The sequence below is a fragment of the Typopeltis vanoorti genome, chromosome 2 (assembly GCF_054136105.1).
Source record: "Typopeltis vanoorti isolate ZY-2024b chromosome 2, IOZ_Tvanoo_1.0, whole genome shotgun sequence".
Lineage (NCBI taxonomy): Eukaryota > Metazoa > Arthropoda > Arachnida > Uropygi > Thelyphonidae > Typopeltis > Typopeltis vanoorti.
In genome coordinates, this window is record NC_143550.1 from 184,543,904 (window position 1) to 184,568,881 (window position 24,978).

The 24,978-nt window shown below is 35.1% G+C and overlaps 1 protein-coding gene and 1 non-coding gene across 3 annotated transcripts in view; one reads left to right on the top strand and one right to left on the bottom strand.

Moving 5' to 3' along the window:
• Positions 1 to 9,706: 9,706 nt before the first annotated feature.
• Positions 9,707 to 24,978, bottom strand: part of Sem1 (Suppressor of exocyst mutations 1) — a 46,494-nt gene continuing 31,222 nt past the window's right edge. Inside the window, exon 3 of one of the 2 annotated variants that reach the window (XM_090409888.1) lies at positions 9,707 to 9,857. In XM_090409888.1, the coding sequence (XP_090266014.1) occupies positions 9,836 to 9,857 (22 nt within the window). In that variant the 3' untranslated portion in view covers positions 9,707 to 9,835. Of the gene's footprint in view, positions 9,863 to 24,978 lie in introns of both variants that reach the window. The other variant, XM_090409879.1, reaches the window with a different exon arrangement.
• TRNAG-CCC (transfer RNA glycine (anticodon CCC)) lies at positions 14,809 to 14,880 on the top strand. The gene has a single exon. It is a non-coding gene; the product is annotated as a tRNA-Gly (tRNA).

Sequence of the window (24,978 nt, forward strand, 5' to 3'; positions counted from 1 at the left end):
ATCCTTTGATTATAGTAATTTATTTAAGAGAACTATATGGGTTGTAATGAACTATAAATGACAAACACGGCAATGATTTGCAACCAAATAGATAATTTTACCTTGGAAGTTTTTTTTCCACTTGGTTAGACCATAAATTATATATTTAGTTTAATCCTTTATCCAAGTATAAACATCAAAGTTTGCACCTGAAGTATCCTCAGGACTGGGGCAACTCGTAGCAAAGGTGGTCACAATTGAAGCTTCACATCACTTGTGAAGTATCCCATAATGCAAAGCACACCTCCTTGCAGACTTGTATAATGCATAGCATTATACATCTCCGTGAGATGTGCTTTGCATTATGGGATGCTAAAGCAAGTGTTTTGAAGCTTTGTCCACCTTTGCTATGAGTTCCCCAGTCCTGAAGATACTTCAGATACAAACTTGCTTACACTTAGATAAAGGATTAAACTAAATATAATTTATAGTCTAACCAAGTGGAAAAAACTTCCAACATCTTTCTCTAATCTAGAGTAACCTTCGTATCACCTCTGGGTCTGGCTCCCACTGACGAGAAGACCTCAATAAAAGTCAAAACTGGTAGGAAACTTGGGTGATGAATGGCAATGCTGTAGCACATGAAGTTTTAACTAAGGCTCAGCTGTTGCTGTCACCCAGGTCCTGGGGGGTGATAAGAGTTTTTGGAGTTTGACCTGTACTTGAACATTCAATAAAGGTAGAAACCGGTATGGATAGTGACCCTTCCCCATAATGCATAGCATTATACATGTCTACAAGGAGATGTGCTTTGCATTATGGGATACTAAGGCAAGTGATGTGAAGCTTTGTCCACCTTTGCTATGAGTTGTCCCAGTCCTGAAGATACTTCAGGTACAAACTTTGTTTGCTTACACTTGGATAAAGGATTAAACTAAATATATAATTTGTAATCTTTTACCCCCACCACTTTTTTTAAACAAAAAATTAGAGTAATCCTATACACAAGCCTCTGTAACTCAGTTGATATAGATGAACCCTTTGGTAGGAAAGATTCCAGTTAGAACCCTGTCTATGATGTGAGGAACCTTTAGGTCTTTTTAACAGTGAAATAGCAAACTAGCTAGTCTCATGGAGGTTTGAGATCCCCCCCCCCCCCCCCACAGGAAACTGGTTTTATCTGTGAAAAGGACTGTAGTGAATTTGCAAGAAAACTGTCATTGATCAGCTTTTTTTTTTTTTTTTTTTTTGTATTTAGTCTTGAAAATTCAAGCAGAGAAATAGACTGCATGCAGGAAAAAGGGAAACCTTCCATGTTCACTTCACACAAACATGGGGTCATCTTAGCTACAACCTCAACAATGATCATTTCCACAATGGTCTGTAAAATCGCATATACTTTTTATAACAGAAACCTAAATTTCAGCTTGTTCAAAGGTAGAATTTGTAAATATGTTTGCAGTGTGTATATGTCCGAATACCACATATCAGAGATTCCAACTGAGAATCTGATTTTTCTTGCCTAAACATCTCTCAGTCCCCATTTAGTTAGATTCATTTGTCTCCCTTGTGCTCCTAACACAAGGAGCATATTGGTTTCCTTTTTTTTCCTGATATTCTCCTATCTAACTTTCCTAATGGAATCATCTTCCTTGGAGATGAATATTCATAACTCCAACTGGCTTTCCTTCTCCAAATGCACAGATCAAACAAGCAAAGATGCCAAGACATTTGCTATCAATGATCTTTTCCTTTGAAAAAAGGAAAATTTCCCATTTCCCTTTTTTTTTCTTATATCAAAAATCAAATTTGGATGTACTGCTAGCTGAAAGTAAACTAGCAACACATCCAGATCTGATCTTGAAAGGGCAAAGCAGTTTCAGAAAAAGCCAATTTCTCCACTAAAATATTTTTCCACTAAAACACAATCTTGATAAATGCCATCCAACCATTCCAGCTACAAAATATTCAATTTCCCCTTTGAATTTTTTGGAAGAAAAAGATCAGAAGAATATTGTACAAACTGGATACCAAAAGCATTTCCTAGTCATGATGGAATCTGAATCTCTCTTTGTATATCAACTCTGGATTGTATTGAAGGTTAGTACACTCCAGAGTTGATATACAAAGAGAGATTCCATCATGACTAGAAAACGTTTTTGGTATCCAGTTTGGACAATATTCTTCTGATCTCTTTCTTGCAAAAAATTCTAAGGGGAAATTAAATATTTTGTAGCTGGAATCTCTCTTTGTATAGCAATTCTGGAGTGTTCTGAAGGTCAATAAAATCCAGAGTTGACCACTGTTCCGTTATTTATTTCCTTCTATTCAACTGATATCTGTCTTGCAGCCTGGAAATAGCATGTATAAACAGAGTTTTTTTTGCCGCTTCAAATATTCAGTAAGTAGAATGGGGGGTATTACATATTACACTAAGCACTGAAACTCATCTAACAAACTTGGCCTTTAAGAGAAAGGGATTCAGGGCATATCCTCGACCTCTACCTAAATTAGCTCACTCCTAGTTTCCTCTTGCGTGATTTCCAAGTACTTTCAAATGACCTACAGTTCTTGATGAAATAACCAGGATCAAATTGTAGTCTTGAGAGCAAATCTTTGGTTTCATCTTGTAATGTTTCATTTGCCATTTGTATAGTTAAAAAAAAGATGGATTTTAATTTATCTCAACTAAAATTTGATATTTTAATTTATCTCAACTAAAATTTGATCAGTAATATGTCAGCTGAGAAATGATTTCCATTCAGTCAGACTAATTATGAAAGCAATGCTGATATAATATGGATAAAAGATCATGGGGGTACCAGTTTAATGCAGAAAAAGGATAAAGTTATACATTTTAAGATGAAAAATTACAAGCCATGTATTACACTGATGGAACTGTACTCCTTGAAATTGACAAAGCAAGTGATTTAGGAAGTAGGGGGGATTGTAAAGGGAGTTGAAGTTCAGAGAAAATATTATAAAAGTGACCAATATAGATCATAAGATTACTTAGTCATTGCAGAACAAAGTAACAAGCAGAGCCAAGAAGGTTATCATTGATCTTTATAAGGATTTGATGTGCCCACATCTGGATCACTGTGCACAGTGATAAGCAAATTTGAGTAATATCCAAGTAAGATGAGTATGAAGGTTGTGTTAGTAAGAGCACGGACTAAGCCAGAGCCTGTTGTGCTTTGTCAGTTCACCAAGGTTCAAATGAAATATTACAAAAGAGGCCAGGGAAACTCATAATTATTTGATGTTATTAAAGAACACAGTAAGTAACAAGCAGAGATAAGGAGTTTATCCATTCTCTTCATAAATATTTGATAAATATTTATCATCTGGATTACTTAGCACAGGTCAAAGTAATTTCAGTAATATCAGAGTAACATGAGTAATGAGTGAACTCTAAGTAATATAAGTAGGAGGGTTGGTTAGTAAAGAAGAGGTTTCACAGAAACAAATTTTTTGTTTATAGAGTGGTGATTCAGTGAAATGGGTTGCCAGTCTATTGTGAGTGCTTTGATAGTTAATGTGTTCAAGGGCAGGTATAAGTAATGCGCAGAACAGTGTGGTCTTCCTGTGATGAAGCCCTAGATATTTCCATCCAACAGTAATTCCACGCATTGTTCCAAAACCTATCAATAGTTCATTATCACATAAAATGTTTTAAAGTTAATTAAAGAGTGGACAGTTAGTTCTTAAAACAATCCTTCAATGAAATTTTTTTCCCCATGAAATATTCAACCAGCTGTTAGGTGAGCCAAGTTGTAAAGAAAAACTGATGAATACAACTGTAAAAACTTGATGTAGTTTAAAAATATCAAAGCACTTCACATCAATTTTTACATAGGTCAAGTCCTATGAGAATATTGTAAAAATAACTCTTTAGAAATTAACTGTATATACTTCTTTAATAAGAATATTTTAGAGTGTTAAAAACAAAGGTAATGTTTTGACGCCAGAGCTGTATGTAATAGATCTACATGGCAGTATAAGAAAGGTTGTTTATGAAATTTGGTATGTATGTGAAAGGCTTACAAGTTCTGCACATAAACACCTCCGAAGTCAGTCAGAAAGGTTCAAACAACTTTCCGATGGCCGGCAATTTACAATCAAAAGAAAGTGGAGGAGAACAGAAAGCGGGCCAAACTTGAAATTTAAGATGAAAAAGTCATGTCGAGTTCTTTGGGGGTTACAAACTTCATGTGAGGTCTCAGAGAAGGCATAATAAAAATGGAGAGAGCCAAGCATAGGGGCATCCTCTTTCAAGACTCTGCTAGAGAGAGAGAGACTGCTTCCAGATGACAAGAGAGTCATCACAGGTCGGAACTAGAGGCAGTTGGAACCAGAGCAGAAGCAAGCTGAGACTGTATGTGGAGTCCGAATCAGAGCAGTGGTGGCAAAGAACATGCAAAGGCAAAGCCCCAGTTATAAAGAGGAGAGCCGAGGAGTGCCTAAAGAGCAAAGGTGAAGCGCTGTTACCGAGAAAAGCCAGAGCCAGTTGGTGGCAGTTGCAATCAGTTGCAGAAGTGGCGGCAATTAGAAGCAGAAGTTCCCGAAGTAAGGATCTAGAAGAGAATTTGCCTGCATGCTTAAACCTCATGTATGTGCTATTCGAGTACCGCAGATTGCAGTCCAAAAGCCTGCTAATATCCCAAGTGATACCACTGAAGCAAGATACTCCAGAATGAAGCCTAAACTTGAGATGAAAGAAAAACCTTAAAGACTCTTGATTGAATGTGTGATATAGAGCCTCTGTAAGTTATATCGTTTTGTATATTTTCTCTTATAATCTAGGAGATATATTGTATATGGACTGTTAAGAGTTAGTTTATTAGTAATTAGACATGTCCATAAGAGAGTCAGTTGGCACGTTAAAAGACTATATAAAAATCTGTAAAAATAAAATAATTTAACAGAGTTAACTACCTCTTTGTGAGTAAACTCTAAGTTTAATAAGTTGAATTTGTAAGCAGAGAGTAAATAAGTGTTTGAGTTAACACGTTCATTGCCAAGCTGAAAATTGGAATTTCGTGTGGAGGCCAAATTTTTTTAAATTAGTTTTTATCATCATCATTATCATCAATTTCCTGCCATGTACCCTCAAGGGGTGTACAGGATATGATAGTACTAGATGAAACAATTACAGTATTACTAACTTCCTATCTACAATTTTCCTCCAAATCAGTCTGTTACTTGTCAAGACTCCAACAATATCAGATCTTATATTTCTATCGTCTACCGCACTTTGTACCGTATCAATCCACCTATATCTTGGTCTTCATCTGGGTCGTTTTCCTGCCAACCTGGCTGAGAACACTTGTTTTGCTAATCTTTCTTCGCCCATTCTATTTAAGTGACCATACCACCTGAGATTCGCTCTGCTAATCCATTCCTGGATGCTGACAATGTCAAGTTCTTTCCTAATATCCTCGTTTTTAATATGATATTGCCATTGATGCCATCTGTTCATGCCTCTAATCTTTTACTTGACCAACGACTGCGGTCTCTAGTCGTTGGTCAAGTGTTTTACTTCTGACCAGGCTCTCAGAACCATAAGTTAAAACTGGTTTGAACACTGTCTTGTATACAGCTAATTTAGTGTTCCAACTAATTTCTCTCTTATTCATATGAATTTATTCAATTGACTTCCCACCATACCAGCTTTGTTGATTCTGTTGTCTATTTCTAGATTCAATTTAGCATCTTCACTAAAAATCGTGCCTAAGTAGCTGAAATGTTTTACTTGTTCCATAGGTTCTCCATTCACAAAACAGTTGACATTTTCACTGATTCTGCCTATTTTCATTGTCTTTGTCTTTTTATTGCAGACTTTCATACCATATCTATTACAACAGTTATTCAATTTAGTCAGAGAATCTTGCAGACTTGTAGCGGATTTATTTAGAAGTATAACATCATCCGCATAAAGCAAAGAGCTGACATTAACATCTCCAATTTTGATATCATGTTTAATACCACTTTCCTTCATAATGTGATCCATGTAGATAATGAATAACAGATGGGATAATGTACATCCTTGTCTGACACCACATTTAACATTAAACCATCTTCCTGTACTTCCTTCAATTCTAACTGCTGACTTCCAACTCAAATAAAGACTAAGTATTGCTTGATATAATGCCCCATCGACACCATATAACTTTATCGTACTGAATAGCTTCTGTCTTGGCACCTTGTCATATGCCTTTACCAAATCGACAAAACTTAAATACAGATCTTTGTTATATTCCCATGCTTTCTCAACTATTTGTCGTAAAGTGAAGATCTGATCCTGACAGCTTCTATTTGGCCTGAATCCAGCTTGTTCTTCACCAAGCTTTTCTTCCACAATTCTTCTCAAACGTTTCTCAAGTATAGTTGCATAGATCTTGCCAGGAACACTCAGTAGAAAAATACCTCTGTAATTCTCACATTCAGTTTTATTTCCCTTTTTATATATGGGTACTGTGAGAGCTCTACTCCAATCATCGGGAAATACCTCTGTCCAGGCTTTCTGAACTAAGCAGTGCAGCCACTGTAAGACTTTTATACCACCATAGTTCAGCATTTCTGGTCGAATATCATCCACTCCCGCTGCCTTTCCACATTTTAAGCCTTTGATGGCTTTTTCTACTTCAAGTATGGACATGTATTCCTGACTGCATGTCTGTTCAGTGTTTTTTACCACTGTGCTGTCATCACTGCTTCTTTCATTTAGCAGTTTTTCAAAGTAATTACTCCATACTTCAAGGATATCCTTTTCTTCCATTTTCATGTCACCATTATCATCTCTAACTCCTTTTGCAGCACTCTTTCCTCCATTCCTAAGCTTCTTCAACAACCTCCAGAATATCTTACCACCTTCTTGATATTTATTTTCTATATTCTTGCCAAAGTCCTCCCATGACTTTTGTTTAGCTAGTTTTACACAGTGTTTAGCATTCTTGCATTTGTCTCTGTATTCTCTAAGAGCACAAGCTGACTTATTTGCCAGGAACTTTTGATATGCTTTCTTCTTTTCCTTCACTACCAATTTAGCTTCCTTTGTCCACCATTGAGTTCTAATTTTTCTATCCTTGCAGACAACTTCACCACATGCCTCTCTAGCTGAGTCAATCAGGGCTTTCTTCAAGGCTTGCCACTGAATCTCCATGGTCTGATTCCTGTTCTCAAACTCTTTCATTTTTTCTTCAATAATCTTTGTGTATTTTAGTCTACAGTTCACATCTGAGAGCTGCTCAACTTTTATTCGCTTTAAAACTTTCTTACATATTATTCTTTTCAATATGAAATTCAATTTTATCCTGCTCAAGACTAAATAGTGATCACTTCCAATTTTAAATCCTCTGTACACTCTGCGTCCTGCACCAGGGAGAAAACATCACTATCAACAATAACATAGTCAATGAGACTTTTCTTATTCCTTGCCTCTTCTCTCCATGTGAATTTGTGCACATTTTTATGTTGGAACATGGTGTTAGTAATAACCAGTCCATGACCTGAGCAGAAATCCAACAGATATTTGCCATTATTATTAGCTTTGCTCTTTTCTCCAAATTTTCCCAAAATATTTTTGTATGTCTCACAATCAATTTAGTTTTTATTGTGCTCAAAATAAGTTAAATATATTATTTATATGCTTTTATTATTATGTACATAGGATTTATGTACTCTAAATATCTATTATGCGATATCGCGTGATATGTAATTCGGTCAAATAAGTTATATATTTTACAAATAAAAAATATTTAAATAATAATTATAACTTTAATTACCAGTCTTTTATAATCACATAGAATTTTTAAAAATAACGTACAAATAGAAAAAAATAATTATTTTTTCGCTGTGGCCACTATTCTATTCTGCTTAGAAACTTGATAGCGACGCGACGCGATAACGCGTGATCGGCCGACCGGTGAGAACTCAGACCACGCGATATCGCGTGATTGGCAATGAACGTGTTAAAGAAATTATTTACTGTTGAAATAAAAGGTTTCTAATTTGTGCTAAAGAATTTTTATAGATGGATAGAGAAAGCAAACTCCGTATTGTTTAATTGTTGTATATTTCATAGTAATGTAAATAAGATGTGCTTAGATTTTTTTGTTAAAGTAGTGCTGCCTGATTGTTTATTTTTACAACTGCACTGTTCCTAAATAAATCGGACTTGTGAACAGGAAACTAAGTGAGATAGTCAAAGCGTAAAGTAAGTAAAAGAATAGACCACCACTGTTTGTGTAAAGTTTCATTGAAGAATTTGTGTTAGAGAGAGAAATCTGCCAGCTGTATTATTGAGTTTTATGCTAATTAAATGATATCTCAGGCATAAGACTCGTAGTGCAAAGGGTAGATAAACATAGTACGCAGTAGAGTAAATGAGAAAGGATGAGAGAGAGAGAGAAAGCTATAAAGAATTAGGAATAGAATAAAGATAAAAAGAAAAATATTTTAAGAATAACGGTACATAAGGTATAGAAAAAAAATAAAGACACTTAAAATAAAAAGATATTACATCATCATCAATTTCCTGACATTTACCCTCAAGAGATGTACAGGATATGATAGTACTACATGAAAAATTTACATCATTACTAACTTCTTACCTACAATTTTCTGCCAAATCAATCTGTTACCCGTCAAAGCTACAACATTGTCAGATCTTATATTTATATATCTATCTTCTAAGGCACTTTTTACCATATCAATCCACCTATATCTTGGTCTTCCTTTGGGTCTTTTTCCTGCCAACCTGGCAGAGAAAACTTCTTTGGCTAATCTTTCCTCGCCCATTCTGTTTAAGTGACCATACCACCTGAGATTAGCTCTGTTAATGCATTCCTGGATGCTGACGATGTCAAGTTTTTCCTAATATCCCTCGATTTTAATATGATATTGCCATTGATGCCATCTGTTCAGGACTCTCATATCAGCGGCCTCTAGTCTTTGGTCAAGTGTTTTACTTCTGATCCAGCTCTCAGATCCATTAGTTAAAATTGGTTTGAACACTGTCTTGTTTAACACAGCTAATTTAGTGTTTTGACTAAATTCTCTCTTATTCCATATAAATTTATTCAGTTGACTTCCTACCATACCAGCTTTGTTGATTCTGTTATCAATTTCCATATTTAATTTACCATCTTCACTGAAAATCGTGCCCAAGTAGCTGAAATGTTTTACTTGTTCCATAGGTTCTCCATTCACAATGCAGCTGATATTTTCATTATCTTTGTCTTGTTATTGCTGACCTTCATACTACATCTATCACAACAGTTATTCAATTTAGTCAGGGAATCTTGCAGGCTTGTAGCAGATTTATTTAGAAGTATAACATCATCCACATAAAGCAAGGAGCTGACATTAACATCTCCAATTTTGATATCAGGTTTAAGGGGTGCTTAAGAATCAAAGCTGTATAACTGAAAGGAGACCTCTACATAGTCTTTAAAGGAATGTGGAGAACCTACCAGGATACTGAATGAACGAGGATGGTCTGGCAATTTGGGATTTAGTCAACCAAATTGTATTCTTATTGGCTTAAACCCAATATTAAAAGATATTACATATATAGGCAAAAAAAAATATATATATATATATATACATACAAATTACAATGACACAGATAGCAGTAGATTTTACACAACATATAACATCAATGATTAAAATTATGGTAAATTAGCTTTACAGTCTGTATACTAAATGGAAACAAAAGCTAAAATAAGTTCTATAGTGAATTTATTTTACTTAGTGTAAGTTACAATAGATGTAATGAAATACTGCAAGTAATGATTATTGTGATAATGAGTGTCATGTCTTCATAGGTTCACCAGCAGCAGAACCATCTACTTTAAAGTTCCGTTTTTCCAGCTCTGTTCTGAAACAAAACAAAAAATAATTAAGATATCCAATTTATAACATTGCATTTTAATTACAATGCCACTGATTACTAATAAATTACAAATACTAAAAAATATGAAAGACATCATACAATTGACTCTTGTTATATCAAGAACTATTATACAAATACTGAAATATCCTGATAAAATATTGCTTCGTAGATGCAATATTTTAAAGAAAATTAAAATAAAAAAATCATTTAACAAACTATTAAGGGTAGTGTCATAGTCCCTATGAGTCTGATATAGAAAGAGTTTAACTGGATGCAGTCTATTCTCTTTATTGCAATGTAATATATCGATTCACTGGCTATAATGAACAAGTGAAAAGTCATTCCTATAGAAACAATCCTAATTTAAAGGACATTCATTATAACAAGTTTCCTTTATAATATATATATATATACACATATATTATAATTTATAATAAACTGCCTTTAAATCTTCATGTTTATTGTGAAAATGAACTGTACAAATACATGTCAATTAACAATAATACTTCAAAAAAGTATTCTTATTATATCTTAATCATATAAAATATGCCTTATCCGTTTGTTGATAATTGATAACAAACTTATTAGTATTAGGAAAATTTAATATTGCCACTTCTTTGGTTTCTTTAGAAACTGTTTTTTTCAGCTCCCATTGTACCCAATCCAAAATATACAAGAAAATAATGTAGAAAAATCACCAGATGACAATTCATTCGGTGATTCCTAGTTTAAATGTTTATGTCATTCAGTGCAAATATCAAGAGTGATGTCTGCCCTAATTACATTCACTCTCCAGCTAACAGACTGCAGGGTTCAAATAAAATGGCTTGATGTTTGGTCTCTAGAGCAAGATTTCCAGATTATATTTAAAAAAAAATTTTCTCTTAACCCAGCCAATGGCATTGATGTACTACAGGTTTACAATGCCATTGGCTGGGTTAAGAGAAAATTTTTTTTTCTCTTAACCCAGCCAATTCTCATCCTCTTTCATTCCAGGAAGTGGAATGAAAGAGGATGAGAAGTTAGTTGAGTAGATTTGAAGCTCTGGCAGTAAATAAATGTGGACCAGCAATGTTTTAAAGGCTTAAAGGAAAATGGAGAGATGATGTTAGCCAGTTCCCCACCTGCACACCCATTTACAGAAGCACAAGACAGGAACAAAGCACCTCTAAGAAAGTTACAGACCCTGAGAGGATCCTCAATTAGATTTCCCTTGATAGTACACAAGACCAAACCTGATAATAATGCATCAAGAGGCTTCTCAAGCGATTAACACATATTTCTGATACCATCTACTCAACCGAATTATAACTGAAGAGGGTCAAAGCAATGTGTTCAGTCATTTCTTAGGTCAAGATATAGCAAAGAGAATGGGTGATCTGTGTATAAGCAGCATATTCAAGAGTCTTCCTAATGCATGCCATCTATTATCTTTCCACCTTGATCAATTATGGAAAAAAAACCTTCAAAAAATAACAAAAAAACAGAATACCCACACTTAACCACCTTAAAATTAATTTCTATATTTATGGCATTAACTAAAAAGGTAATGATACATCACCAATAAGATCAGTTTTTTTTTTTTTACTGCCTACACTTTAATATAAGTTTTTTTTTTTTTTTTTGACACAAGAATGTGCCATTCTAATTTAGTGTTTTGAATAATTTCTCTCTTATTCCATATAATTTATTCAGTTGCCTTCCTACCATACCAACTGTTGATTCTGTTGTCTATTTCCATATTTAATTTACCATCTTCACTAAAAATTGTGCCCAAGCAGCTGAAATGTTTTACTTGTTCTATACGTTCTTCATTCAAAATGCAGTTGATATTTGCAATGCTTCTGCCTATTTGCACTGTCTTTGACTTGTTATTGCTAACTTTTATACAATATCTATTACAACAGTTATTCAATTTAGTCAGGGAATCTTGCAGACTTGTAGCAGATTCATTTAGAAGTATAACATCATCAGCATAAAGCTGAGATTAACATCTCCAATTTTGATATCAGGTTTAATACTACTTTCCTTTATAATATTTTTCTTATTTTTAATATATCGTAGTTGCTTGAGCTAGTTAAAACTGTCTATAGACTTTAATTTCTAGTTCACGCATAAAACTCGCAATTAACCTTAATGCTTAACTTAGGAAAAGCCTCTGGCTGGAGCCAAGTCCTTAATCTACTTTGTCATATTTCACTTGTATTGATCCTTAATTTTTTTTTATTTTTTATTTTTTTTTTACTGCACTATTACGGATCGTGTAAAAGAATTGTTATTCCTCCCCTTACATACAATAGAAATATTCAGCTAAGCACAAAAATAACTCTTAATTTTACTCTATTTCAAGCAACTCCTATTAATTAATCAGTCGTGGCTATTACTACTCATAGGTCACACAGGTTCGGTATTTTTATGAGAAGTGTATTGGCTAAACAAGATCATGCAAGCTATTAACAAAAACAACATGTTTATTCTTACCAAGACAAATTATATACAACATTCAAACAACACATATCACGTGTCTGGTTCTAACTAAGGCAACAAGAGTACACTGGAGACAATATTTCTCACCTAACTCTCCACAAAATCAATTAAGCATTTTGCTTAAGCTTTAAGACAAAGAAATCATAATTACACATAACTTTTCAGACCCTTGGATGATACTTAACACACTTAACTTTCTCTCACGTTGTAAACAATAAAAGGCAAAACTCAAACCACACTCACTCTTAGCATTACATAACATAGGAAAATCTGTAGATATCTGTATTCAACTATTCACACTCAAACTAAAATACGACTTTCCGATTCTTTCTAACACCTTCTATGCCACTAAATAACAGAACCAACATTTGTCATTTGAGCTTCACAATCTAGAATATTACTTGAAATATTCTACTTACAATCTTTCTAGTTCATTACGCAGTCCTAGATCCTAAAGGCTTACGGGCACGTTTCACTTCTTCCTAGCTAACTTTTGATCGGGTACTAGGACATGGCTGTGATAATTCTCCCGACCTTGTGCTTCTTCTCTAAAGTTCACTGGGTTTACTGGAGGGTTTTCTCCGTCAGCCATGCTATTGCTGGGTTTTGGCGGGGAAAACTCAAAATCCTGTGACCTTCGCGACAGTTTCTAGCCTTAGGTCTCCTGGCCTAATCCTGTCTGAGCTTAATTTTAGTTACAAATCTAGTGGTTCTTATTCAAATATTTTAACATTTAGTTACATTTATCTCAGTACAGTGAGTTATACATTCTTTTACTTACAAGTATAATATGTAATCTAAATTGGCCATGTAAAATCAACATAAAAAAATATTTCTATTCTTTTTTCTATAAGAGATTTTACATTTCATAATGTGACCCATATAGAGAATGAATAACAGAGAGGATAACTTACATCCTTGTCTGACATCAGATTTAACATTAAATCATCTTCATGTACTTCCTTCAATTCTAACTGCTGACTTACAACTCGAATAAAGATTAAGTATTGCTTGATATAATGCCGCACTGACACAATACAAATGTAGTGTTTTGAATAGCTTCTCTCTTGGCACCTTGTCATATGCCTTTTCCAGATCTATAAAAAAACTTAAATACAGATATCTGTATATAACAGATTGAGAAATCTGTTATATGATTTCTCAATAATTTATCATAAAGTGAAAATCTGATCATGACAGCGTTGAACCCAATTTTAACTTATGGATCTGAGAGCTGGGTTAGAAGTAAAACACTTGACCAAAGACTAGAGACTGCAGATATGAGAGTCCTGAGAAAGATTAGGGGGCATGAACAGATGGCATCAATGGCAATATCATATTAAAAATGAGGATATTAGCAAAGAACTTGACATTGTCACCATCCAGGAATGCATTAGCACAGCTAATCTCAGGTGGTATGGTCACTTAAAGAATGGGATAGGAAAGATTAACAAAACAGGTGTTCTCTGCCAGGTTGGCAGGAAACAGACCCAGAGGAAGACCAAGGTATAGGTGGATTGATATGGTAAAAAGTGCCTCAGAAGATAGAAATATAAGATCTGATAATGTTGGAGTCTTAACAGATAACGGATTGATTTGGAGGAAAATTGTAGTAATGATGTAAATATTTCATGTATTACTATCATATCCTGTACATCCCTTGAGGGTACGTGTCAGGAATTTCATGATGATGTGCCATCCTACACATTTGTAATATTTCATATTCCATGTAGAACACACATAACCTAAATGCATTCTTTTTGACCTCAATGGCTTAATGTTGCCTTACTTCATCTTTAACATTTCTGATGTAAAACTTTCCAAATTCATTATTCCTAGGTAATTTTAATATCAACTATTCCTAATATATTCCCTATTTGAAAATCTACCATACAAAAGTATTTGCTTTTAGTAATGATCTAATGCAAGTCCTCCTTATCAGTGAGAATGCCTGATAATCCTCTCCACTCTCACAAACACCCTAATCCTTTCTTAACCAGTTCTCTTTTCAAGTATACTGTAGAAGTCACATCATCTTGCAGTAACTCAGACTATAATTTTGTACATTTCCCTTCCTACAGAATGTCTTTTCTCATAGTCATTCTTAACCCTGTGTCCTATGATACTACAATTGGCAGTTGTCAGGGATGACCTCTGAGGCTTTTACTATTCTTTTGCATGGCCAGACCACTGTTTCCACCCAAGCTTGCTCTTGAGCAAGTTACAGAAATCATATGGCAGGTGATGGATTAATTTCACTCTGTGCAAGATCATCTTATTTATTGAAGTCCTGATTTGGGTTTCAAAAAGTTCCATCTTTGTCTCAAGAAGAAGGCTATCAGATTATCTGTTAGTCCACCCATGGTAATAATGTTGAAAAGTTTACAACTTTTTGCAGATGGAATTTAGATTAAAAAAAAAAACTCACTGAAATGGAGCTAAGCAGGCCGGTGGCACAATGGTAGCGCATCTGACTCCCAATCAGAAGGTTGTGTGTTCGAGTCACGTCTGGCTCATTAATTTTGCCAGCCTGGTTGGCCAAGTATCCACTCTCCAGCCAAAAGGCTGTGGGTTCGAATCCCACTGTAGGCATGGATGTTCGCAATTGTAAAAATAGTAGTGGTTCTAGTGGGCAGTAGATGGTGTTGGTGTAGTTGTGACTCATTGGTAGATTGAGTGATGGAGACAGAGATGTAGAATAGGTTACCTCCATTGATGAGTCCTTAGACTCCCTGGAGGTGTCACGTAATAATAATAATAATGGAGCTTTTCTTTTCCAGGTTTAACTAACTATGCTATGGAAAGTGTCAATCAATACAGAAGCTCAGTATCAGATAAGCCTCTGTGGTGTTGGTACTGACAGATATCCTTTGGTTACAAAGAATCTTTATAACAGCTTTGCAACTGCAGATGAATTACCGTATTTTTCTGACGATAAGACGCACCCTAAATCTATGAGATGATTTTCAGAAAAAAATATTTTATTATATAAAGATATTTACAAATTCTTATTTATTTTTATTTATTGTTACAATCATTTGTATTAGCAATATTCAGTTCATCTTCACTCTGGGTATTATCATTTGTCTCGTTAACGTCACCGTTCGTATTACTTTCGTCTGAACTATTGTTGTCACTCCCTTCAAAAACTGCATCATCTTCGGTACCATCCATTGCATTACTAATCCCGCATTTCTTAAATGACTTTATAATCATCTCTTCTTTCACAGCTTCCCATGAATTTTTCACCCAGGTACATACTTCTGAAATTTTTTGCCGTTTCATACGTCCTGTTGCTGTAACATTGTGATTTGGCTTTGCCATCCATTTGTTCCACTCTTCTCGCATAAAATTTTTGAATGGGTATTAATAGATCCATCCAAGGGTGGTAATTAACTTGTAATGCCTCCAGGAATGACAGCTAATTCTGTATTCATTTCTTTCAGAAGTTTCTTTGTTGATTCTGTTTTATGCGCTCTAAATTGATCCCACACTAACATCACAGTCTTTTTAAACAACGTACCTGGACGTTTTGCCCACATCTTTTGTACCGATAATTTCAATCCTGTTTCGTCCATCCAGCCTTTATCTTGAACGTGGATAATAATGCCACGAGGAATTTCATCTCTCGGTAATGTTTTTCTCTTGAAGATTAAGATGGGGTAGTTTTGTTCCGTCCGCACAACAAGATAAAACTACGATGTAGTGAGTTTTTTTGTGACCTGTTGTTTTGATCACTATTGATTTGGTTCCTTTTGAATCTACTGTCCGATTTGAAGGAACATCAAAAGTTAGAGGCACTTCATCCATGTTCGCAATTTGATTACACTCAAAGTTAAATTTCCTTCTCTCTGATATGACAAATCTATGGAATTCTATAATTTTAGCTTCATAGTCAGCCGGCATTTTTTGGGCTAGAGTGGTTTTTGTACACATGCATAACCCGTGCCTTTTCATAAATCTAAAGCACTAACATGGTGATCCGGTAAAATCTAAAATTCCATTAGCAGTTGCCCATCGTTTTGCTTAAAAAATTATTATTTTCGTAGAAACAGATATTCCCATGTTTCGATGATTTGTTACCCAATTTTTCATTTGTACTTCTAATTCTGGCCATTTTTCTAGGTGCGAATGGAATGTTTTCTTGTGTTTACATAGCAGTTTTAATTGTTCCTCTTGTTTTCTCCACTCACGAACCATTTTTTATGTTGGTAGACCAAAATGTCTTTCTGCTGCTGTTTCCATATTGTTTTGCATCATTTATCACATTCTAAATCGGTGATTCACCCACATGCAGCGAGATAACTTAGGTTATCTCCTTCAGTGGCATACTTACTAATTTTATTAATATATTGCGCCAATAATAGAACTTCGCTAACAGCTTCGGTACAGTGTATAGATTCATATTTTAATGTTACTTTCGGACCATAAGACTCACTCCAATTTTCAGTCAATTTTTCTATGTAAAAAGGTGCATCTTATGGTCCGAAAAATACGGTAGCTAGTGTATTTAATTAGACTAGATATTCTCTGTATAATGATCCATTTAACCCATATATAACTGTAGTGTTTTGAAAAAAAAAAAAAAAAAATTAATGTGAACTCCTTGTACCATCTACAAAACTCAAGTACAGATCCTTGTAATATTCCCATGATATTTCAATTATTTATTGTAAAGTGAAAATCTTGACAACCTCTATTGGGCTTGAATCCAGCTTGCTCTTCTCCAAATTTCACTTCCACAATCTTTCTCAAGTATGCTTGCATAAATCTTACCTGGAACATTTAGTGGAAAAATCCCTTTGTAATTCTCCCATTGTTTTATACCCCCCCTTTTCCCTCCTTCATACATGGAAACTATTGAGCTCTACTCTGATCTTCTGGATTATGCAGCGTAGTCGCTGCAAAACTTTTATACCTTCATACTTGAGCATTTCTTGTTCAAATATCATCTGCTCCAGCTGCTTTTTCAAGTTTTGATAACTTTTCTACCTCAAGTAATTTGAGTAATTCAACTGCTAATTGTAGTATCAGAGAACACAGTTAAGAATGACTATGAGGAAGGGAAATATACAAAATTATGGTCTGAGTTCCTGCAAGATGATGCGACTTCTACAGTATACTTGAAAGGAGAACTGGTTAAGAAAGGATTAGGGTGTTTGGGAGAATGGATAGGATTATCAGGCATTCTGGCTATTAAAGACAACTTGAATTAGATCATGACTTAAAGCAAATACTTTGGTTACTCATAACTCATTGCATCCAAAGAATTGACAAAAATCATCCCTTTCTTATGAATCTCTTGCTTAATAAGATTAAGCATCAATTTGACTCCTGCCCTATTTATTCTTCGAACTCTCAAGACACAATTTGATATCACATCATGTAAGTATTGTTTAAATGCTTCCCATGCACTGTCAATATTCTTCTCATCCAGTAACTGATCCCATTCCACTGAACTCGGTATACACTCCTCAGTTGGTCAGAATTTCCTGCTTTGTAGTTCAGCATACAACCTTTTCTGAATGGAACATTTATTAACTTAGTCACTTCCCAAGCGAGTACTGCATGATCACTGTCACCAACCAGAGGCAGAATAATTACGTTTTTAACTGAAACGCCCTCTGACACTAATCAAATCTAACACTATTTGATCTTGAGTTCCTTCTGTTACATGTTGCTTGAAGAAGTCCCACTCAATAAATTCATTTTCATTCTTCTCATGAAATTCTATTGCTACCCAGTCAATATTTGGATAATTAGTCACCCATTATGATTACTCTTTTCACACTCATCTTTTCTATTCGGCAATGCATTTCTTCATCACTAGCAACTGATCCACCAGGTCTGTAACAACACCCCACTATGTAATTGGTCTTGTTAGATTCCACCTTGCACCAGATGGCTTCAAACTCACTGCCACATGAAATACTGTTAGTAGTCATACTACAATCATAGGACTCAACTCTGACTGGATTCAAGTCATCCGATATCACTAGCAGCATGTCCCCTCCTCTCCTCTCTATCCTTCCTAAAAATACTGTACCCTTACACTCGATACCAGTTAGTATGTCTGATTCTGATAGCCAGGTCTCGCTAATGCCTACAATCTGAGGTCCTGACATATTGACCAAGGCAACAAACTCTACCCCTTTGTTTCTGATACTCCTAGCATTTTTGTACAGACATAATAATCTACCTGCATGTTCTTTTGTATACGCTTGTCTGCATGACACTGTTATAGTTTGCCATTATAACAATCTAAGTGGGATAGCCTCCATTTCTATGCCTCATCCACATGGCTGTGTTTTTGGCTTTCCAACCCATATATACTCTGAATGTATCACCAAAGTAATCCTTACTGGCAACATACATTCCCCACACTACTCTGAACTATATCCCTTAACTAAGCCCTGGTTCTCCAAAAGATGTGCCAAGACTGCACAAAAAAAAAAAAAAAAAAAAAAAAAAAAAAAAAAAATCAAGCATACCACAACTGGCTTACATCAAGAACTCCATCCTCATTTAGTGATTATATTCAAGTCCAAAATAGACGCAAGAACACTATCAATGCTACCAAAAAACAGAATTTGCATTAACCCTAAACATTCCCCCAAACAATAGCTTTCCCTCCCTTTTACTCTTTTGAAAAAGCAAAAGGCATATAGTAAATGTGCAGATAAACACACACACAGTAAATGCCCCTTCTGTCCTTTCACCTGAAAGAGATCAGAAAATTATTGTACAAATTAGACATAAAAAAAGTCTCCTGGATCTGATGGCATTCCTCCAATTTATTCCTGAAGGTTTGTGCACTAGAACAGACTCCTATCCTATGTTTATTCTATTCCACAGCCTGGAAATTGGCCTATGAGGGTGGTCTGAAAAGTTCTTGCCTCGAACATAGGTGGCAACACTATCACCATGATTTTTTTATAAGTTGGTACATCTGTCATAAGCAACCATATGAAATTGCAAGTCATTCTATCAAGTAGTTGGTTTTATACGGCTGTCTGAAGCAAAAGTGTTGTCTGTATCTATTGAAATGGATAAAATTGAGTATCGTGTAGTTATAAAATTCTTTGTGAAAGAAGGTTTAACGCCAAAAGAAATTCATTAGAAATTAATAAAAGTTTATAGGCACTCTTCTCCTTCAGTTTTGACAATTAGAAATGGGCAGCTGAGTTTAAACATGGCCGTACCAGCCTTGAAGATGATCCATGTGAAGGAAATCCAAAAAGTGTAACACCAGAAATCACTGATCAAGTGCATATTGGATGACCGGTGAGTCAAAGGTGTGTGAAATTGCTCAGACTGTAGGCATTTCAAAAGAACATGTAGGATATATTTTGCATGAAGAATTGCAAATGAAAAAGCTTTGTGCAAGATGGGTGCTGTGTTTGCTCACAGTAGATCAAAAACGCACTCGTATGAAAATCTCTGAACAGTACTTAGAGTGTTTTAACAAGAATAAAACTGATTTTGTTACAATGGATGAGACTTTGATTGACCATTACACATCAGAATCCAAACAGCAGTCAAAACAGTGAACAAAAGCCATTTGTTCAGCACCACAAAAAGACAAAGTTGGTTCCATCAGCACGAAAGGTCCTGACTTTAGCATCTTTAGCATTGTGACTTTAGCATCCAAAATCACATGGGTGATTTTGGATGCTAAAGGCATTTTGTTTATTAATTATCTTGAAAAGGGTAAAACAATAACCGGGGAATATTATTCCGAACTTTTAACCAGACTACACGAAAAAATTCATGAGAAAAGACCCGGTTTGCAGAAGGGAAAAAACCATCTTTCATCAGGACAATGCACCTGCCACAAAGGTGTTTTGGCAATAGGAAAATTAAGGGATCTGTACTGTGAATTGTTGGAACATCCACCCTATTTCCCAGATTTGGCTCCCTCTGACTTCTATCGCTTCCAAAACTAAAACTCTTCCTCGCTGGTCAACGTTTTCCTTTGAATCAAGGGGTGATTGCAGCTGTAGAGGGATATTTTGCAGATCTTACTGAGAACCACTACAGGGACGGATAATGATGCTGGAGCATCGCTGGAATAAATGTATTAGTTTTAAGGGAGATTAAGTTGAAAAATAAAAATAATTTTGAATTTGAAAAAAAATAAATAATAATTTATTTTTTTTTTGTTAGGTCGAGAACTTTTCAGAGTACCCTCGCATGTTCAACCCATCTCCAAGAAGGGTGATAAATTAGTGCATCAAACTACCATCTATCTTAGTCACCTCGGTAATGGAGAAAACTCTCCATTACCGAGGTGACTGAGAACCATCAATTCTCAACTCCTACACTAACTTGAATGCACTCAGCTAATAAATGACTACCATTATGGATTCTGTTACTGAACAATCGACAGGAGATCTACTCATATATCAGCCATCTCGGAACAAATGCAATGGAGAAGTCTGGTGAATCTCAAGTGGTTGCATTTGATATCTACAAAGCTTTTGACTGGGTCTGGCACAAAAGCCTACTATGCAAACTTGTTTGGTCTCTCCCATGACCTTCTGTAATTGGATTGCTAGCTTTCTGACTGGACACATGCTATGTTTGATGGTAGATGATTATCTATCCTCTCACCATTCGATTAATGTTGGGGCTCAAAAAGGTTCTGTTCTCTCAATAACCCTCTTCCTTCTATACATCAATGACCTACTTTTGACCTTCAACCCAATACAGTTATGCTGATGATAGTACATTACACTCCTCCCTTTCATTTGACAAACCTTGCTCTACACAAATTGCCTCAACCTACAGAACATCAACCACCACTGCCCTCAATAGTGATCTCCATGCCATCTTTAAATGGTGTTCAGATAACCTCGTCTATTTCAATACTAGCAAAACCCAGTTCTACCTTATTTCCCACGAAAAAGAATCATTTTATTCTAGTATTATCCTTGACAACACTCAAATTTCTAGACAAGATGAGGTTGCTCTTCTTGGAATCATCTGACATCAAGTCTCTCCTGGCATAAACACATTACAACCATCGTCTCCTCGGATTCCAAAACACTAAGATTTCTCTTTCATTCAGAACATTACTTCACTGCAACAAATCACAAAACCACCAGGCTATTGAATACTGCTCTCGCATTTGGGATGGATCCCTAAAATGCTTGACTCATTTTGCAATAGACTGATTAATAACCTATCTCTTACCAACTCACTCTTAACTTTCATAGAGGCATTTGATTTCTGCAACATGTGTTGCAGAAATCGACAGTGCTATTGCTGTATTGTGGAACAGTCTTCCAACTTATGTGTTTCCTAAGGAATGCAATATACAGGCTTTTAAATGAAATGTAAATAAGTTTCTCTTTCTACTTTCACAACCCACTACCCATGCATGGTATTAATGTACTATAGGTTGATTAACCAACCTCTAATGTATGGACTCAACATAAAAATGTGCACAGTTTGGAAATTTATTTATAAAAAAAAATCTTTGTTAACTCCTTCATTATATTCTGGAGAATCACTTAAAAATGGTTTCATGCAAAATCAGTATTTCAAAATTACATACCAGAGACTTTCATTCAAAATAAATAAACTGGAAACATGTCATATAGGAGAATTAAATTTTCTTTGATTAATGAAATCAACTGTTTTAATTAAAAATTTATAAAATAAAATTAAGTACAACGTTCTAGGATATTATGCTCTCATAGTACACATCTATTTATATATAAAAAAAGGAAATAAAGCAATGAGAAATACAGAAGAATTTCCTGATAAGATTTATAAAAGCAGACTTGAGAAAAGGCTAAGAAAAATTGTGCCGAGAGAGAAGCTGTTCGAAACAAGTTATTTCGTATAAATGGGACACATATCAAGCAATATACAGTCTATATCTCTGCTGTATATCTTGCAACTCTAATATTCGAAGCAGTCAGTCTGTCCAGCGCTTTCTTGATCTACCAAATAGTCTGTGTATTTGATTTCCAGTCTTCTGCTAGTTTAACTATTCTTTTTGGGTGCATCCTATTAACATGTTGATTCCATTCTAATCTACTCTTTTTCATCCATGTGTCCATGGGTTGCAGTTGACATTCTTCACAAATTTCATTTTTTATTCTATCAAATTTTGTTAATTTTTCTTAATGTTTTCATTTCACATGTTGTATTTATCAGTTGTATTTTTGATGTTTCTATCCTTCTTTCACATGCATACATCAATACTGATCAAACTACTGAATTATATAGTCTTACTTTTGTTTCTTTTGTTAGATCTTTATTTTTCAATATAGTTGATTAGACAAGGAATAAGAAAAGTCTCATTGATTATGTTATTGTTGATAGTGATGTTTTCTCCCTGGTACAGGACACCAGAGTGTACAGAGGATTTGAAATTGGAAGTGATCACTATTTAGCCTTGAGCAGGATAAAATTGAATTTCATATTGAAAAGAATAACATGTAAGAAAGTTTTAAAGCGAATAAAAGTTGAGCAGCTCTCAGATGTGAACTGTAGACTAAAATACACAAAGATTATTTAAGAAAATATGAAAGAGTTTGAGAACAGGAATCAGACCTTGGACATTCAGTGGCAAGCCATGAAGAAAGCCATGATTGACTCAGCTAGATAGGCATGTGGTGAAGTTGTCTGCAAGGAGAGAAAAATTAGAACTCCATGGTGGACACAGGAAGTTAAAGAGGCAGTGAAGGAAAAGAAGAAAGCATATCAAAAGTTCCTGGCAAATAAGTCAGCTTGTGCTCTTAGAGAATACAGAGACAAATGCAAGAATGCTAAACACTGTGTAAAACTAGCTAAACAAAAGTCATGGGAGGACTTTGGCAAGAATATAGAAAATAAATATCAAGAAGGTGACAAAATATTCTGGAGGTTGTTGAAGAAGCTTAGGAATGGAGGAAACAGTGCTGTAAAAGGAATTAGAGATGATAAAAGTGAAATGAAAACGGAAGAAAAGGATATCCTTGAAGTATGGAGTAATTACTTTGAAAAACTGCTAAATGAAAGAAGCAGTGATGACAGCACAGTGGTAAAAAACACTGAACAGACATGCAGTCAGGAATACATATCCTTACTTGAAGTAGAAAAAGCCATCAAAGGCTTAAAATGTGGAAAGGCAGCAGGAGTGGATGATATTTGACCAGAAATGCTGAAGTATGGTGGTATAAAAGTCTTACAGTGGCTGCACTGCATAGTTAAGAAAGCCTGGACAGAGGTATTTCCCGATGATTGGAGTAGAGCTCTCACAGCACCCATATATAAAAAGGGAAATAAAACTGAATGTGAGAATTACAGAGGTATTTCCCTACTAAGTGTTCCTGGCAAGATCTATGCAAGTATACTTGAGAAACGTTTGAGAAGAATTGTGGAAGAAAAGCTTGGTGAAGAACAAGCTGGATTCAGGCCAAATAGAGGCTGTCAGGATCAGATCTTTACTTTACACCAAATAGTCGAGAAAACATGGGAACATAACAAAGTTCTGTATTTAAGTTTTGTCGATTTGGAAAAGGCATATGACAAGGTGCCAAGACAGAAGCTATTCAGTACGATAAAGTTATATGGTGTCGATGGGGCATTATATCAAGCAATACTTAGTCTTTATTTGAGTTGTAAGTCAGCAGTTAGAATTGAAGGAAGTACAGGAAGATGGTTTAATGTTAAATCTGGTGTCAGACAAGGATGTACATTATCCCCTCTGTTATTCATTATCTACATGGATCACATTATGAAGGAAAGTGGTATTAAACATGATATCAAAATTGGAGATGTTAATGTCAGCTCTTTGCTTTATGCGGATGATGTTATACTTCTAAATAAATCCGCTACAAGTCTGCAAGATTCTCTGACTAAATTGAATAACTGTTGTAATAGATATGGTATGAAGGTCAGCAATAAAAAGACAAAGACAATGAAAATAGGCAGAATCAGTGAAAATGTCAACTGTGTTGTGAATGGAGAACCTGTGGAACAAGTAAAACATTTCAGCTACTTAGGCACGATTTTTACTGAAGATGGCAAATTGAATATAGAAATAGACAACAGAATCAACAAAGCTGGTATGGTGGGAAGTCAATTGAATAAATTCATATGAATAAGAGAGAAATTAGTTGGAACACTAAATTAGCTGTATACAAGACAGTGTTCAAACCAGTTTTAACTTATGGATCTGAGAGCTGGGTCAGAAGCAAAACACTTGACCAAAGACTAGAGACCGCAGATATGAGAGTCCTGAGAAAAATTAGAGACGTGAACAGATGGCATCAATGGCAATATCTTATTAAAAACGAGGATATTAGGAAAGAACTTGACATTGTCAGCATCCAGGAATGCATTAGCAGAGCGAATCTCAGGTGGTATGGTCACTTAAATAGAATGGGAGAGAAAAGATTAGCAAAACAAGTTTTCTCTGCCAGGTTGGCAGGAAAACGACCCAGAGGAAGACCAAGATATAGGTTGATTGATACAGTACAAAGTGCCTTAGACGACAGAAATATAAGATCTGATAACGTTGCTTGACAAGTAACAGACTGATTTGGAGGAAAATTGTAGATAGGAAGTTAGTAATGATCTAATTTTTTCATGTAGTACTATCATATCCTGTACACCCC